The sequence below is a fragment of the Aspergillus sclerotioniger genome (assembly GCF_003184525.1).
Source record: "Aspergillus sclerotioniger CBS 115572 chromosome Unknown BO94scaffold_48, whole genome shotgun sequence".
Taxonomy (NCBI): domain Eukaryota; kingdom Fungi; phylum Ascomycota; class Eurotiomycetes; order Eurotiales; family Aspergillaceae; genus Aspergillus; species Aspergillus sclerotioniger.
The window spans coordinates 20,911-34,274 of record NW_020291038.1 but is presented as its reverse complement, the minus strand read 5'-3'; the positions used below and the strand labels follow the sequence as shown (position 1 = coordinate 34,274).

The 13,364-nt window shown below is 50.4% G+C and overlaps 5 protein-coding genes across 5 annotated transcripts; 1 reads left to right on the top strand and 4 right to left on the bottom strand.

Annotated features, from left to right (window-relative positions):
• Positions 1-532: 532 nt before the first annotated feature.
• On the bottom strand, positions 533-2,278 carry BO94DRAFT_307974 (glycosyltransferase family 31 protein). The gene is made up of 2 exons (XM_025606806.1): positions 1,102-2,278; positions 533-1,052 (listed from the first exon to the last, which is right to left on the bottom strand). Exons 1-2 carry the CDS (start codon positions 2,104-2,106, stop codon positions 735-737), a joined length of 1,323 nt encoding a protein of 440 aa, XP_025461872.1. The 5' UTR covers positions 2,107-2,278; the 3' UTR covers positions 533-734.
• An 874-nt stretch (positions 2,279-3,152) lies between these two features.
• Positions 3,153-4,798, bottom strand: BO94DRAFT_570042 (phosphopantothenate--cysteine ligase CAB2; the record flags this gene model as incomplete). The annotated part of the gene is made up of 2 exons (XM_025614772.1): positions 4,226-4,798; positions 3,153-4,177 (listed from the first exon to the last, which is right to left on the bottom strand). Exons 1-2 carry the CDS (start codon positions 4,407-4,409, stop codon positions 3,153-3,155), a joined length of 1,209 nt encoding a protein of 402 aa, XP_025461871.1. The 5' UTR covers positions 4,410-4,798.
• Positions 4,799-5,045: 247 nt separating this feature from the next.
• BO94DRAFT_503828 (dynamin family protein) lies at positions 5,046-7,366 on the bottom strand (the record flags this gene model as incomplete). Its single annotated transcript, XM_025609493.1, has 3 exons — positions 5,046-6,881; positions 6,937-7,200; positions 7,253-7,366. 3 exons carry the CDS (start codon positions 7,364-7,366, stop codon positions 5,046-5,048), a joined length of 2,214 nt encoding a protein of 737 aa, XP_025461870.1.
• Positions 7,367-8,086: 720 nt separating this feature from the next.
• On the bottom strand, positions 8,087-9,814 carry BO94DRAFT_503825 (sterigmatocystin biosynthesis dehydrogenase stcV). Its single transcript, XM_025609492.1, has 5 exons — positions 9,426-9,814; positions 9,290-9,376; positions 9,149-9,229; positions 8,523-9,090; positions 8,087-8,445 (listed from the first exon to the last, which is right to left on the bottom strand). Exons 1-5 carry the CDS (start codon positions 9,548-9,550, stop codon positions 8,155-8,157), a joined length of 1,152 nt encoding a protein of 383 aa, XP_025461869.1. The 5' UTR covers positions 9,551-9,814; the 3' UTR covers positions 8,087-8,154.
• A 734-nt stretch (positions 9,815-10,548) lies between these two features.
• Positions 10,549-12,233, top strand: BO94DRAFT_503823 (multidomain presynaptic cytomatrix related protein). The gene is made up of 7 exons (XM_025609491.1): positions 10,549-10,758; positions 10,802-10,882; positions 10,931-10,935; positions 10,982-11,175; positions 11,223-11,279; positions 11,338-12,006; positions 12,050-12,233. The coding sequence occupies exons 1-7, from the start codon at positions 10,669-10,671 to the stop codon at positions 12,187-12,189; spliced, it is 1,236 nt and encodes a 411-aa protein (XP_025461868.1). The 5' UTR covers positions 10,549-10,668; the 3' UTR covers positions 12,190-12,233.
• Positions 12,234-13,364: the final 1,131 nt, after the last annotated feature.

Sequence of the window (13,364 nt, the reverse complement as noted above, 5' to 3'; positions counted from 1 at the left end):
TGATGTAGTTTCTGGGGTTGGTGTTGGTGGTGAGTTTGGTGGTGAGGATGGGGTGATGATGATGAGGGTTAGGAGGATAGTAAAAGTGAGGAGTTTGCTGCGTGAGGTCCAGGTACAAGGACTAAACCATGCAGGATGTTTGTTTCCTGTAGGTTGATACTCGGGATAGTAGTGAGGGAGTTGGTAGATTGTTTTTGGATGAGGGGCTTGCATTTTGAGGGTTGGTTTGTAGTTAGCTCTCTGTAAGTAGTAATAGTAAAGAGTAGTAAAGCAGGGTATTCGCCGGAGATATAATATATGTAACAACAGAAGTGTTCATTGGAATTTCAATTTAAGCTACTGTGTGTCACTTAGGGCTTTTATTCCTTTTTATTCCCCGATTGGGTCGTCCTGACCTCATATCAACTTGGCTTGGGTCATAGTGATGGTGACCGCGATGGTGGTGAAATCTTCGTTACGATTATTGTCACGAGAGCAGAAGTGTAGTTGTAGACCCAACTACTTCCCAAGGAGAACAGAATGATCAACTATTGGTTGATTGTGTTTGGAGCTTGATAACGTACAGGAAAAGTGCTGCGATGAACAAGACTAGTTGCTAAACTCAAAGAATATACCAGACGCCCGATGCAAGAACTGCCAGCACCAAACGCCATCACCGCAATGCGATGCAATGCTATAGGCGGAATGCAAATCTATAAAATACAACCCACTTTTAAGGATAATTCGCCCGCGAATCATAGTCCAAAGTCTGGCCGGGAACACCGCGGCGCATGGTTCATCATGAGCTCGATCGTGCTTAGAACCCAACCCGACCGCGCCGTCGGCTTCCTCACGCCCAGTCGGGGTGTTTCTCCAGTGAAGCAGATGCCGTCCCGCATAACAAATTGCGCACAGTCGCGCGAGTTGGAGCACAGGGATTGGCACTCGTGGAACGTGGTGATAGTCGGATGTTCCTGGTCAGACAGGTTATCCCAGTCATCACGAACATTCGAGAGCTCCGGGAAGATGAGTTCCTTGAACACGTCGCGGTGAAGAAGCACAGGACTGTCGGTCTATCGTAGATGGTTAGCGGGGTTGGATGCAATAGGTATGATGGCTCACCTCAAGGCGTCTTCGTTTCTCAAACTCGTAGAGATCCTGGATCTCACGAGGGGACAAATGATGGAATGCTACCGCCGGGAAACACCACGGTTTCCGGTAGAAGCCTCTGGCAAACTCGTCCAGTTCTCCGACATTAGAATTTTGGAGGATCGGCCACGAATAGTGCAAGGGCACTCCGGCATCAGCGAGAACCTTGCCCAGGACGCAGTCACCTGCCCAGTGCCAGTCGGTGTATTCGTTCAATTCCACAGTGCGGCTCGCGTACTCGTTCGAGGCGAGCTGCATCGCCGGGTTGGAGACAATAAAGCCGGAACCGCCATGGGCGAAGATGACATCCGCAATTTGGGTCTCAGTGCCAATGTAGGTGGGCTCTTTTGGATCAAAATGCGAGAGCCATTGCATAAGAGTCGACCAGGAAATGTAGGTATCTGCCTCCATAAAGACATACCATTTGGCATTGTCCTTATGTGCCAGAGCCCTTTGAACCATAGGCAGGAATTTCCATTTGTCCAGCTTCCACCCTGGGTTATTCGGTTTGCCAATGTTCGAGTTTGCTTCATCAGCAAAGTCGGCGGACTCAAGCCCGGCGCGCCCTTGTTCGCGGAGGCGGTTGTAGAGGTTGAAATCGCTGACCGTATCTTTGACCGTGCTGTCCATGTGGAGGAACGCATCGTGCACTTTGACGCCCTCGATTTCTTCTTCAAAGTCGGAAAAAATGATGTAGTTTGGAACGCAGCGGAGGGTGGTTTGGAAGTGTACCGGAACTTTGCTGAGGGATTCGGTGACGCCGGTCTTCATCACCACCAGCACGTCTTCCATCCCCTCGAGGGAGGGGCATTCCGGAATCTCAGTCGGGGCGGCAGTCGGAGTGCTGCTCGGGGCGCGAGGGTGGGAGAGGCCACTGCGGGTGTAGAGCTCCGGGCGGATGGAGAGGAAGTGGTAGAGAAGGAAGATGCCCAGGAGGGAGGTGAGGATTGTGATGCGACGAAAGCGACGGACGGCCATTGTGGCGTAGCGCTGGGAGGGGAATGATTTTGGGTTGAGCGGTGGCCGACCTGCAGCGGAGCGATGGAGACGCTGGTGAGTACTGTGTAAAACTGAAACAAATTATCGACCTATCCTCCAGCTTGGGGCAAGATATTTTCGCATTTCCGATGTCGCGCCGCGAATAATGCAATTGTTTCGGGTGGTGCTGGAGGATTCCTGGGGACAGCAGGAACGGAGCTCAGACAAATCGGAGTCCCTGGCAGTGAAGGGAGAAGAAGGGAGAGAAAGGAGGCACAGGATAAGAAAGAGAAGAGAGCAAATGCTCGAGATCGACACGGGCACGTTATGAGGATCGATGATTATTATTTGGTCGAGGACGTGGGGATGGCGACGTAGGAACTAGGAAGGGACGTAGGCGGCGAGGATCGGCCCACGCAGCGGGCGATCTGGAGGGCTCCTAACTGTCGATGACGCGTTAGCATCGGAATGGCAGCCCATGACTGGAGAATGGAGCTCGATCCATCGCTAGTCGGGGCCTCGCGGCGCCTACCCATGGATTGCTGGGCCTGCAACCTGCAACCTGAAACCGCCCCTGACGACCCGTCAGCCGGTGAAGCTGTCAGAAGTTGCTCGCTTCATATTTGTAACGGTGCGTGATCCTGCAATGCTGCAATGCTCCACGCAGTATACTCTACACTGTTCACGGTAGAGTACAGTTGATTCATCACATGGGCTGAGTGACTCTGGGTGGACCATTAGATCCTCGGGTGAAGAGGAAAGGAGAGGAAAGGAGAGCGACTCGGAAGGGAGGTCACCGCATTCACCTTTTGGCCCCTGGATGGAGGCTGTTAAAGTCTGACAGCAGCACTACGAGTACGACGGTGGTCAAGGCACAATTCCATCTTACATACTCCGTATCTACTCTGTACTCTGTACTCCATCTGAGTAGACCTCTGTTAATCTATCTGAAAAAGACCCTCTCTCAGGGTATTGCATTCGTCATGCTTCCAGAACCGCTCCTGAAACCCAAGCACTAGTCTCACTTTTCGGACTCGCAACCATGTCTACGACTTGGCCTGATGTTTCGCAATCCTGTTCGAATGCAACTGGACCAATTCCGGGATGATCAGACTCTCGATCTCAACCCCCTCCGCCGTGAGGCTCTCATCCGGCCTCTGCTCGCCCCCACTGGGTTCCTGGGCCGACTCGCCCGCCCGCTTGGCCTCCGCCAGGCCAACCTGCGCCTCACTGCCCGAAATGCTTTTGCTGCGCCGCGACTTCGGCACCCGGATCCAACACTCGTGCGGGGGGTCCGGGGTCACAAACACCACCTCCCATTTGCGCGTCGTCAACAGGTTCCCAATCACCAGGTGGTGCGCGTACCGCTGGAGGGCCGTCTGCGCCTTGTACACTAGCAGGTTGGGGTCCGTTTCAAGTTTAAACGACACAATCATACTGCCATCTGGCGCCCACCCATTCACTAACCGATGCAGAAATTTGGGCACCGGGTCCAAATCAATGATGAGTTTCTTGCTACGCGACGGCGGTTGCGGCTCAATCCCGCCCGTGTAGATGTCCGACGACCCGGTCGCCTCGTCCTGCGTCAAATGGTCCGGCAACTCCGACGACTGGATCTTGTGCTCCGACATCCGATCGTTTGGAATGAAAAAGTCGCTCACGGCCGCGGCCAGGTAGAACAGCGCATTAGGTCCCAAAGGCTTCATCAGCTGGGCCAGCGACCGTAATTCAAACAGATACTCGGAGACGGTGGTAAACGGAAGTAGCAGCAGGAGGTTGTTGCGCTTCGCATACCGGTACTTTCGCAACACATCCCGCATTTCGTCCTGGTACTCACTGCGCACCTTGATCGGCCGATGATCTGACCCGTCCTCCGTCGGCCCAACTTCCTCTTCGTCCATAAAATCCAAGAAGCAATTTGTCGAGTGACTGTAGTGCCGCGAATACGGAAGCAGACTAAATTGCCGATGCAGGAAAATCACCGCATACCCCTCCTGAAGAAAGTATTCTGCCGACACGGCACCGCGCGTGCCCGCACTGAAGTTGTCAATGAAGCGAACGGTCTGGTTCTCTGCACATCGTCAGAATTATTCTCGGGCGCACGATCCATCCCACGAACCAAGAGGAACTGTGGTGCCTCCTGATGTCACCAGAACAAGGCGCCGGTTCGCTTGGACATGGTAGTCGACAAAAGCCCGCACGAGGGCTTCATGTTTTGGGAGGGACTTGGGCGGAGGGTAGTTGTTGAAGTAGACCGACTCGGCCTCGGCAGGCGTCATTTCTGGTGTCGGAGCAGACGTCATCTTGTGCGAAGGGATTCTTCGATGCGACTAGAATGTTATCCAATGCCAATTCACAATCTATCAACGCGATCGGAGTCTATTGTATCGGTCGGAGGATGGCGAGGTCAACGACGGAGGACTGGAAGGATGCCCGGCTCATAGGATTGTTTCTGCAAACGGAAGACCCGATCGACGAAGGAAATCCGAGCGAATTCAGGAGAGGCGCTGGCTATATTCTGACATGTGCCGGGTAGTTCGGAGCACGGTGGGATGCGTCGCAAGTAATTCAACCGCCACAATTGAGCTCGGAGGATGGGGACGTCGTTCCCAACGGATTGCAATCCACCGATATTCGGAGGATTCAGCGCAATCGAGGAATAATTGGTCCTGCAAGGAGATATCTCAGACCTGGCAGATGGTGAAGGGGCGATGACTGTCGCGGTTCACTTTCTCACCGGGAGGGGCACTTCACCGCCTTCGGGATATGACGCACTTCTCCGGTCCTCGGTTCTTACATTTCGGCCCCCGTCCCGAGCCATACTGGCCATCGGGCATTACTACTACTGATGCATGTCAACGAACAACTTGTCCCTTTATTAATCCTATTATTACTACTGCACCACTATCAAATGGTAAACAAATAAACATAAAAGGTAATCAAAATTTCAAGATCTGCAGAGCTGCAGTCAACTCCTCCACCTTTTGCATCAGGTTCACCCGTCGCGCCTTGGCCACGGGCGATTCTCCCGCAATCGCCTCCAGCTGACTGGCAGTCAAATTGATGACCCAGTCCTGGCTGAAAGCTTCAAGGGGGCCATCGGGTCCGGTCAAGAGACAATGCTCGACCGCCTGCATGTAGACACTGTCCACAAACCTCTTGCGGGAAACCTTGTAGTATGACCAAAGGATGTCGTGAATTTCCTCTTTGACATGCTCGACGTTGCCCTGGTTGATGGCGGCTTCCTTGACTGCTTCGAGATCCACTACTTTTTTGGTAGAGGATGCCCAGTAACCATTTTCGTTCTTTCTCATCTCGCCTCGGGCATTTCCTTCCAACATCTTGGCGACCCGAGCACCACGCATCTTCTGAAGGATGTCGCTGAAGGAATTGTTGAGGGTATAAGGTCGGCGGTTCCTCTCAACTGACAAAAGGAACAGGGCCTGAGACATGGCTGTCTTATACCTTTCGAGGAGATCTTCCAGAATGCTCGACCAGACTCTGTCATACAGCTGGCGGTTGGCGCAAGCTTTGCCCAACGCCATGCACAGAAACCGGTGAACAACCATGATTGTGTTACTTATGTATTCACGGGTCATGGGTTCCCACTTAATGGTCTGCTCTTTGAAAGCGCTAGAGAGAATAGTACCGCCGAAGGTTCCCAAGTCAAGTCCACGAGAGTTCAGATAGAGCTCTTCGATCCAATCTTTGACGCCACTCCCAGGATCTTCAGTCCCTGTACCGCGGCTGATGATATGTTCCAGCTCAGGGAAGTGTCCAGGATCAAGGCTTTCATACGTCTCGCGTTGTTTGGCGTTCAGACGAGCCCAGTCTTTTGTTTCCTTGCCAGCATCGGTGGGCTCACTACCACTTTCACTTTGTACGCTATCGTCTGTAGCCAATGCAGGATGTTCAAAACAACGTAGGTGGGCCTTCTCTTGGAAGACTGAGCTGAATAGGTCAGAAAGATTGACTATGTGTGTCAAAAGCCTGAACTCGCTTTGTTCAAAAGCTTTATCATCTGAATAATGAGCATCGCGTGCAGCCCTGGCGAGGTTCTGAAAACGACGTGCGATTCCACTCAGATATGCACGCTGTTCGTGTTCGGTTTGACGCGCAGGCCCCAGGTGATCCAGATCTTGCTGGCACAGATCGATCTGAATCCTGAGATCCTTACGCAACTCTGGGAACTCTCGTTCCGTAATCTGACCAAGAAGCTCACCGAGTCGTCGCCGCAGGGCTTGGACGCCAATTCTGTCCCTTGGCAAGGAACTCCACGGGTTGCTGTCGAACATTCTCTCGCCTGCTCCATGGTCAAACGAGTCGTTGTCATCCGCCCCACGGTTCCTCACAACATGGTATCCTAGTGTGAGCGGTCTTTTGTGTCCCAATACCAAAGCGCACAAGCCTGCCTTGGCACTCTGCTCTGTCACCAAATCAGGCTTTGTAAGAACCCCAAGAGTACGCTCCCCATGGATATCATAGTCTTTTGCGAGCTTGAGAATCTCCTGGGTAGCAATATCTACATTGCTTGGCAGTACGGCCAGAATGACAGTGCGTGCATCTTTGATATAGTTCTTGACCATATCCCGAACAAGCTCGATATCATTGTCAGTGGTGATTCCGTCTGTTGGATCCCTAAAGATCCCCGGCACATCGATGACTGTGAGATAGTCTTCTGTCGGCCCGCATAACTCAATACGTAGGACATCTTTACTAAAGACTGACCCGTCCTTGGAAGAAAGGTCCGAACGAATTCCCATATAGTCGTTAACCTACAAGTCTGTCAGATTGTGTTACAGGCATGATTGAGTCTGGTGGATGCTGAACCTCTTTCAAAATGGATGGAAACTGTGAACGGAAATCATCGGTGCCTTGAAGTGTCTTTTTAAATGACTGGACCTTTGTCTTGTGCCTAACAGAGGCATCAGGGGCAGGGATGATGCAGATTTCAACATATGACTCGGTCTCACGGCGGGAGGTGATCTGTGTAGCGTATCGGGTGCAGAGCTCCAAATCACGAGGAAATGGAATTTTGGTAAGACTCTCAAGGAGAGAAGACTTTCCCGAGCTCTGGTCTCCGACGACGACTAGCTATATGGAGATTGGCATCTGAGAAACATATAGCAGGGGCTGGAGATTCTACCTGAGGGAGAGGAACATGTTTTCCCACGTTTTTTTCCCGGAGCTTATCAATCTTCTTCAACAGCTCCGAGCTGTTGAGAAGGTTACCGTCGCTTGCAACCTCTGCGGCGGTCATTTTGGAGGGTTAGCAATTAAAGAGACGCAGGAAGACTGAGAGGATGGCGAGCATAAACGCTGAGTGAGGTGGAGGTGAGGAGAGAAGACATTAGGAAAAGGACTAGATTTTGAGAGAGAGGAAAGGGTAATGTGGGAAGAAAATTCCAAGGCATCATGTGGTCTGCAAAGAAATTTCAGACATAAAGAACAAGCCTGGTAGCAGTGAAAGGTCCAGTCAGACTCTCCACGGTGAATTGGGCGACGATTAGTTTTGACTCAGACAAAACACTTCAGGTTTCGATGCCAGGAATTGAGACTTTGGGATTCGAGAGGCAGGTAGGGCTATGAAGCATACAATCTCTGGTTTGCATCAAATGTGTAGGTTAAAAATACATAAGTACAACTTGTCCAGAAGAAAGCTCCGGAAGTAAACAATGATGAATCATGTGGCCAGCTCTGTTTGGCCTCACCTCACCTAACACTGTTTGTATTGTTTGTGTACAGCAATACCCCATCAACCTGCTAAGAATTCTTCATTGACCAATTTACGGTTGATATCTGACTATGCTCTCAAGTCTCATGAGAATTCTCTTAGTCTTCCTATTTCTGATCTGAGCAACGAACACCAAAAGAATTACAACGAAGTTTCACTTACAGAAATGAGCCTTGCGAAACTCTACACACGACCAAGTATTTGCACTCATTAAAATCACTTGATACGCCATGAAAGGTGCATTTACCACATTCCAAATTCAATTTATATCAATTTAACTATACGACGAACTATATGCAGACCATCTCATCGACCTAGAAATCCTTCCGCGGTCTCACCGGCATTGCCGGAGTAGGAGCATCGATATAAGCGGTCCATCTCGTCGCCGAAACATCCGCCGCGGTGAACGAGGTACTGAACCTATCACCAAGAATGAAGTTCATTGGGAAGCCGGGATCAAATGCAGTGGCGTTGTCAATCTCATCCATCTCCTCCTTCGACAGATCGATCTTCAGTGCTTCGATGTTAGCCTTCAGATGCTCGACTTTACGTTGTCCGATGATAGGGAAGACGTAGGGTGTTTTGAAGCGGATCCATGCGAGGGCCTGTACAATATGTTATTCCAATGGTCAGTGCCAAGCAAGTAATAAACGGAAAGTAAAGGGAGGAGAGAAGAACGCACAATAGCATGAATGGTAGTCCCCCTCCGCTTAGCAATCTCCTCCAACGCATCGGAGATCTTAATATCCGCCTCCGTCTGCACCGCTCCCCGTGCAGAACCCTTATATTCTTCCTGCCGTTGTTCCGCAGACCGAAATCGTCCCTGACCCAGGGACGCAAATGGGGCAATTGCCAACCCCTGATCCCGACACATGGGCACAATCTCACTCTCTACATCTCGGACCGCCGCGCTCCATCTACCCTGGTAGACGGAGAATGTTCGTAGTCCATTTGAGCGCGCATATTCATTCGCCTTGACTACCACCCAAGCCGGGGTATCCGAGATACCGAGATAGAGGACCTTCCCGGCCAGGACGAGCGCGTTGAGACCGTGCATGACCTCCGCCACGCTGGTGGTGAAGTCCCACCAGTGGACGTAGAGAATGTCGATGTAGTCGGTTTGAAGGTTCTCGAGACTCTGTTTGACGGATAAGTGCATGGATTTGATGGAGTTGCCGACAAAGTTGGACTGGATGGGCTCGGTGGCGGCGTGGGCGCGGCGGCAGCCGGTTGTGTATTTGGTTGCGATGCTGTTATTAGATTAGTGTGTGTTGGAACTTGGAATGGGAGGGTAGGCGGTGGACATACACCATTTGGTCTCGGTTTCCGCGTTGCTTCATCCATTCTCCGATCCATTGTTCGGATTGGCCGTCGTGGTAGGCGTTGGCGCTGGGAGTGTGAGCTGCGGTTTGTTCCAGAGGGTAGATGATGGCTGTAAGGTAGACTTACCTATCGATAAAATTGCCACCATTTTCAAAGAATGTATCCATGATTGCGAAGGAATTTTCCTTGCTGCATTCGCCCATGTAGCTCTCCCTGGGGTGTGTCAATGGACTATTCCTGTAGGATACGCTGAGCAACTAACCAAGCCGTTCCAAAGTTCATGGAGCCTAAGCATAATGGGGATACCTTGATACCGCCGGTGGGAGATAGCACCTGGTGGAAACCCAGGAGACTCTTAGGCTTAGGAGGAGTAAAAAAGTCAGACATGTTGACTATGGCAGAAATATGATAGATGTGTCGAGGATGGGAATTTGAGAAAGTATGGAGACATAGCTGGTGATATGACTGCCTACTTATATCGCTTTCTCTACGACATGGTCAATCAAGGAAGCGGACATATGCAATAATTCCATTGGACACTTGGCTGCGTCAAAATGCGTATACCTTTGGATGCCTGGATGCATCAATGGCTGTAGCGCCCATAATCCCGCTGTTTGCTCCGGTGTTCATGACGACGCAGCTGCTGCCTTCCGTGGGGTCGTATATTATTAATGATAAGTTTGTAGGCAGACGAACTGACGTAGGCGCATTAGCTTCGCTTTAGTTGGTTTCGTATTCGTTGGCTGACTTTGAACTCCGCTTTAATTCCGCCAAGACCATTAACCCCGCCGCAGGGGTGGACATAAATAATGATCCAATGCATTGAAATAGTTCTTATGGCGTGCTTCGTTCGGATCTCTCACTGTATACTGGCTCCAAGGCCTTCCGCTTTGGTACTCCAAGGTGGTTGCCGACGTGTGTCGGACCATCTAATTGAGGACAACTATAGCAGGTATAGTTTATAGGAGCATCTTCTATAAACTGCTGAATCGTTCATAGTCGAAGTCATTTTACTCACGTTCTCCTAGGCCAGCTGCCTCAATCTAGTATCCCGCTCGAAATCCTTCCCATAAAATTGGAGGCACAGTCTATTCAGAGGCCTAATTCCACTTCCTAAACCAAATCCACGGATCTTTGCAAGCATCAACAAGCTCTAGCCATAGTATCTCGTCCAGGATTAATTGTAGGAATACTAAGGCTTATAGCATAGTGCCGCGACCCAATTCGGCAAGCGGCTAACCGTATGTGATTTATGCATCATGTGCCTTATGGCATAAAGTGGCAGTAGTGTAGCAATAGCCTCCGCATCGGGTCCCCGACTATTGCAACGCACCTGACCTGTCGAGCGGCAGTTCGTCACTCTCCGTGTTCACCACCTCCCGCCTCCACTATCTTGCAAGTTGCAACGTCTGGTAGCAACACCAGCATCCTGTGCTATCCACATGGTCATCCGTATGCTCTATATGCTTTGTCTCAATAGCGCTATTCTCTAATCCGATCACGCGATGACGTCGCTCAATCAATCCGGGGACACCAAGTTCACCGTGTTTATTCGCCTCCCCTTCCCCAGGGGTGACTTTGTGGATCCTCCACCGGTAAGTGCCGCTAGTCGTCCGACTTCATCTACTGACCCAACAGGTCGAATGGAACGCTGCAAAAGACCAGGCGCTCTGGGATATTCTCTCCCGTCTTCCCAAGGGAGATGATTTAGACTGTAAGCACGCACTTAATGGCAGTGGTTTCGTTTACTGACCGTGTGTAGGGAAGGCGCTGTACGTTGTCGCATCCAACATCGAACCATTACTAACCAGACCTCAGAGCCGATCGGTTCGATGTGACACTGCAGTTCCTGCTACAACAGGCAGCATGGCTCTACGACCGCCAGCTATCGCAGGTCCGTGCACAGATGCTCAAAGTGCCCACGCAATCGAACCCTGCCTCTCCAGCTCCCGGTGGTTCAGTGTCGGGCAGCATGGCTCAGGTCCAAGAGACGAAAAATGCCAGTAATGCAGGTAGGTTGCCTTCATACGTATGCGTCTCAATTTCTGACTCGGTGAAGGCCCTCGAGCCCCTTCTCGCCTCTCATTACAGCAGAAAGATACTCTCCCACAACGAGGTACTCCCCATTATTCCTCGACTTCCATTGTCATGACATGACTGACAGTCGATGATAGCTCCTTTACCGCGACGTACCAGCTCAACAACTACTGTCAACCAGGTAAAGAATTACCGGGAAGCATTCCGCAACAATACTCCCGTTGCGGAGCCAAAAGAGCCCAGTCGAGAAACTTATGCTCGACATCCAGTTGGCAAGCGGGAGCAGGTTGCGGCGCCATCGGCTCCGAAATCCCCTGCTCTTGAAGATGATATAACATCCAGCTCATCGGAATCGGAATCAGAATCCGACGATGATAAGTTCGGAAGTCGTTACGGACTGAGATTCAGGCCTCCATTTGGGACATTCTCGACCCACAGACCTGGTTTTAGAGACGACGAGGAGGATGACGACGAGTCTCCTGCTTTTATTCCAGAACCTGGTAGAGAACCTCATGAGACATCTCAAGATGGTCTCGATAATACGTTGCGGACCGGGGACCTTGCTGGCTCACACCGACGCCCACCAGCCCACCCTTCGAGAACACCAAAGACAACGGAATCGTCCGCGAGCTCTGCCAGTTCTGGAGTCCCAGTTGCACACCCGCGGCGGATGATTCATAGCGGGCCACTAAGTCCGAGAAGGCATGCGGAACTATCTCATTTGAGTCCACGACAATCTCTGGCTTTAAGGCGGGATGCAAGCGATGGCACTCCTAGCATGGGAAGCAGCTATAGTGACCTTGATGGTAAGATAGATCTCTTATACATAGCATTATGCTAACTTTTCAGATGCGAGCGTCACGCAGTCCGCACTTGAGGAAGCTTTTATGAGCAACATGCAGCATGGTGGAATGGCGAGCCGTATGAGTATACTCAGTCAGGCAATCCGGAGTAAATATTTGTCACGGGCGGAGGATAGGTTCTCATAGTTTATGTAACTATGAGGATGAGTGCAGCTATATTCCAAAGGAATAAATGTTATCTTACTCTTGTTCCAAGTATAAGAGCTAGTAGCAGTACCTACACGTGTGACAATCAGGACATCCAAGTCCACAAAAAGCACCGGTTATGTAGATGTAAATCTGATGAAGATCAGACCTAAGGATAAATACTACTCCCTCCTCACTTCAAGACAGCCTTACGTGCGGGAGTCATAGTATGTTTCTTTAGGCCCTGACTACGAGTCATAAACCTGAACCCCTTTCCACATTAAGAACAAACCTCTCAATATATAAACCCGCACTAGAATTAAACACTCTCCCCCCACACTACCTTAAAAACTATTCCCTGTAGTATTCCCACAGACAATTCATCCCCACATGAATCACAACCCCTACTCTGCAGAGCTTTCTAGTAGCTAAAATACAACTAATTACCTTACCACCGTAGTGTATACATACCACCCTGCCTTCTCCTACCATATTGCTTCACACACACACAAACAAACAAACAACAATCCACACCCACACATATCTCCCAAACCACCCAATTTCAAGACCATTCTCATTATCCGGAGAAGATTCAGTCCCGAGATGAATTAATATAGTTAATAAATCAAAGTAGTAAATGAATCGGCACATAAACCCCCAACACAGCCGAAGAATCTAAAATCTCACTCTGCAGAGTGCACAGTTCTCACTCCTAGGCTAAATAACTACCGTGTAGAAACTATAAATTAATAAACCGAGAAGAAAATATCTACCGGTTGTCCCTGCAGTAGTTCCTACACGGTAGTTATTTTTTAGTTCCTGTGTAGTGCGCACTAGGCAATTCACTTCTTGAGGTCTTACTGTACCTATCTACTACCTAGTAGTAACTAACTAACTGTAGGTACCACCACAAGTAGCCTGGTATCGCCCCCCAACCATTCATCCGTGAATCTACCTCCATCAGTCACACTCGCAGATATCTACATCTAGTGAAGACCTAAACACCCAAGCGGGGTAAAACTCCTACCTACTCCCACTAGGTACCACTGGCACTAGACATCTAGTTTAGAAAATAGCATCGGGTGAACTTGACCAGTTAGTACTAGTGTCACTCCCATCATGACTTCTCGTCTGTGGGTGGATGCCTGGATGGATGGCTTGGGTCTCCGTCTCGA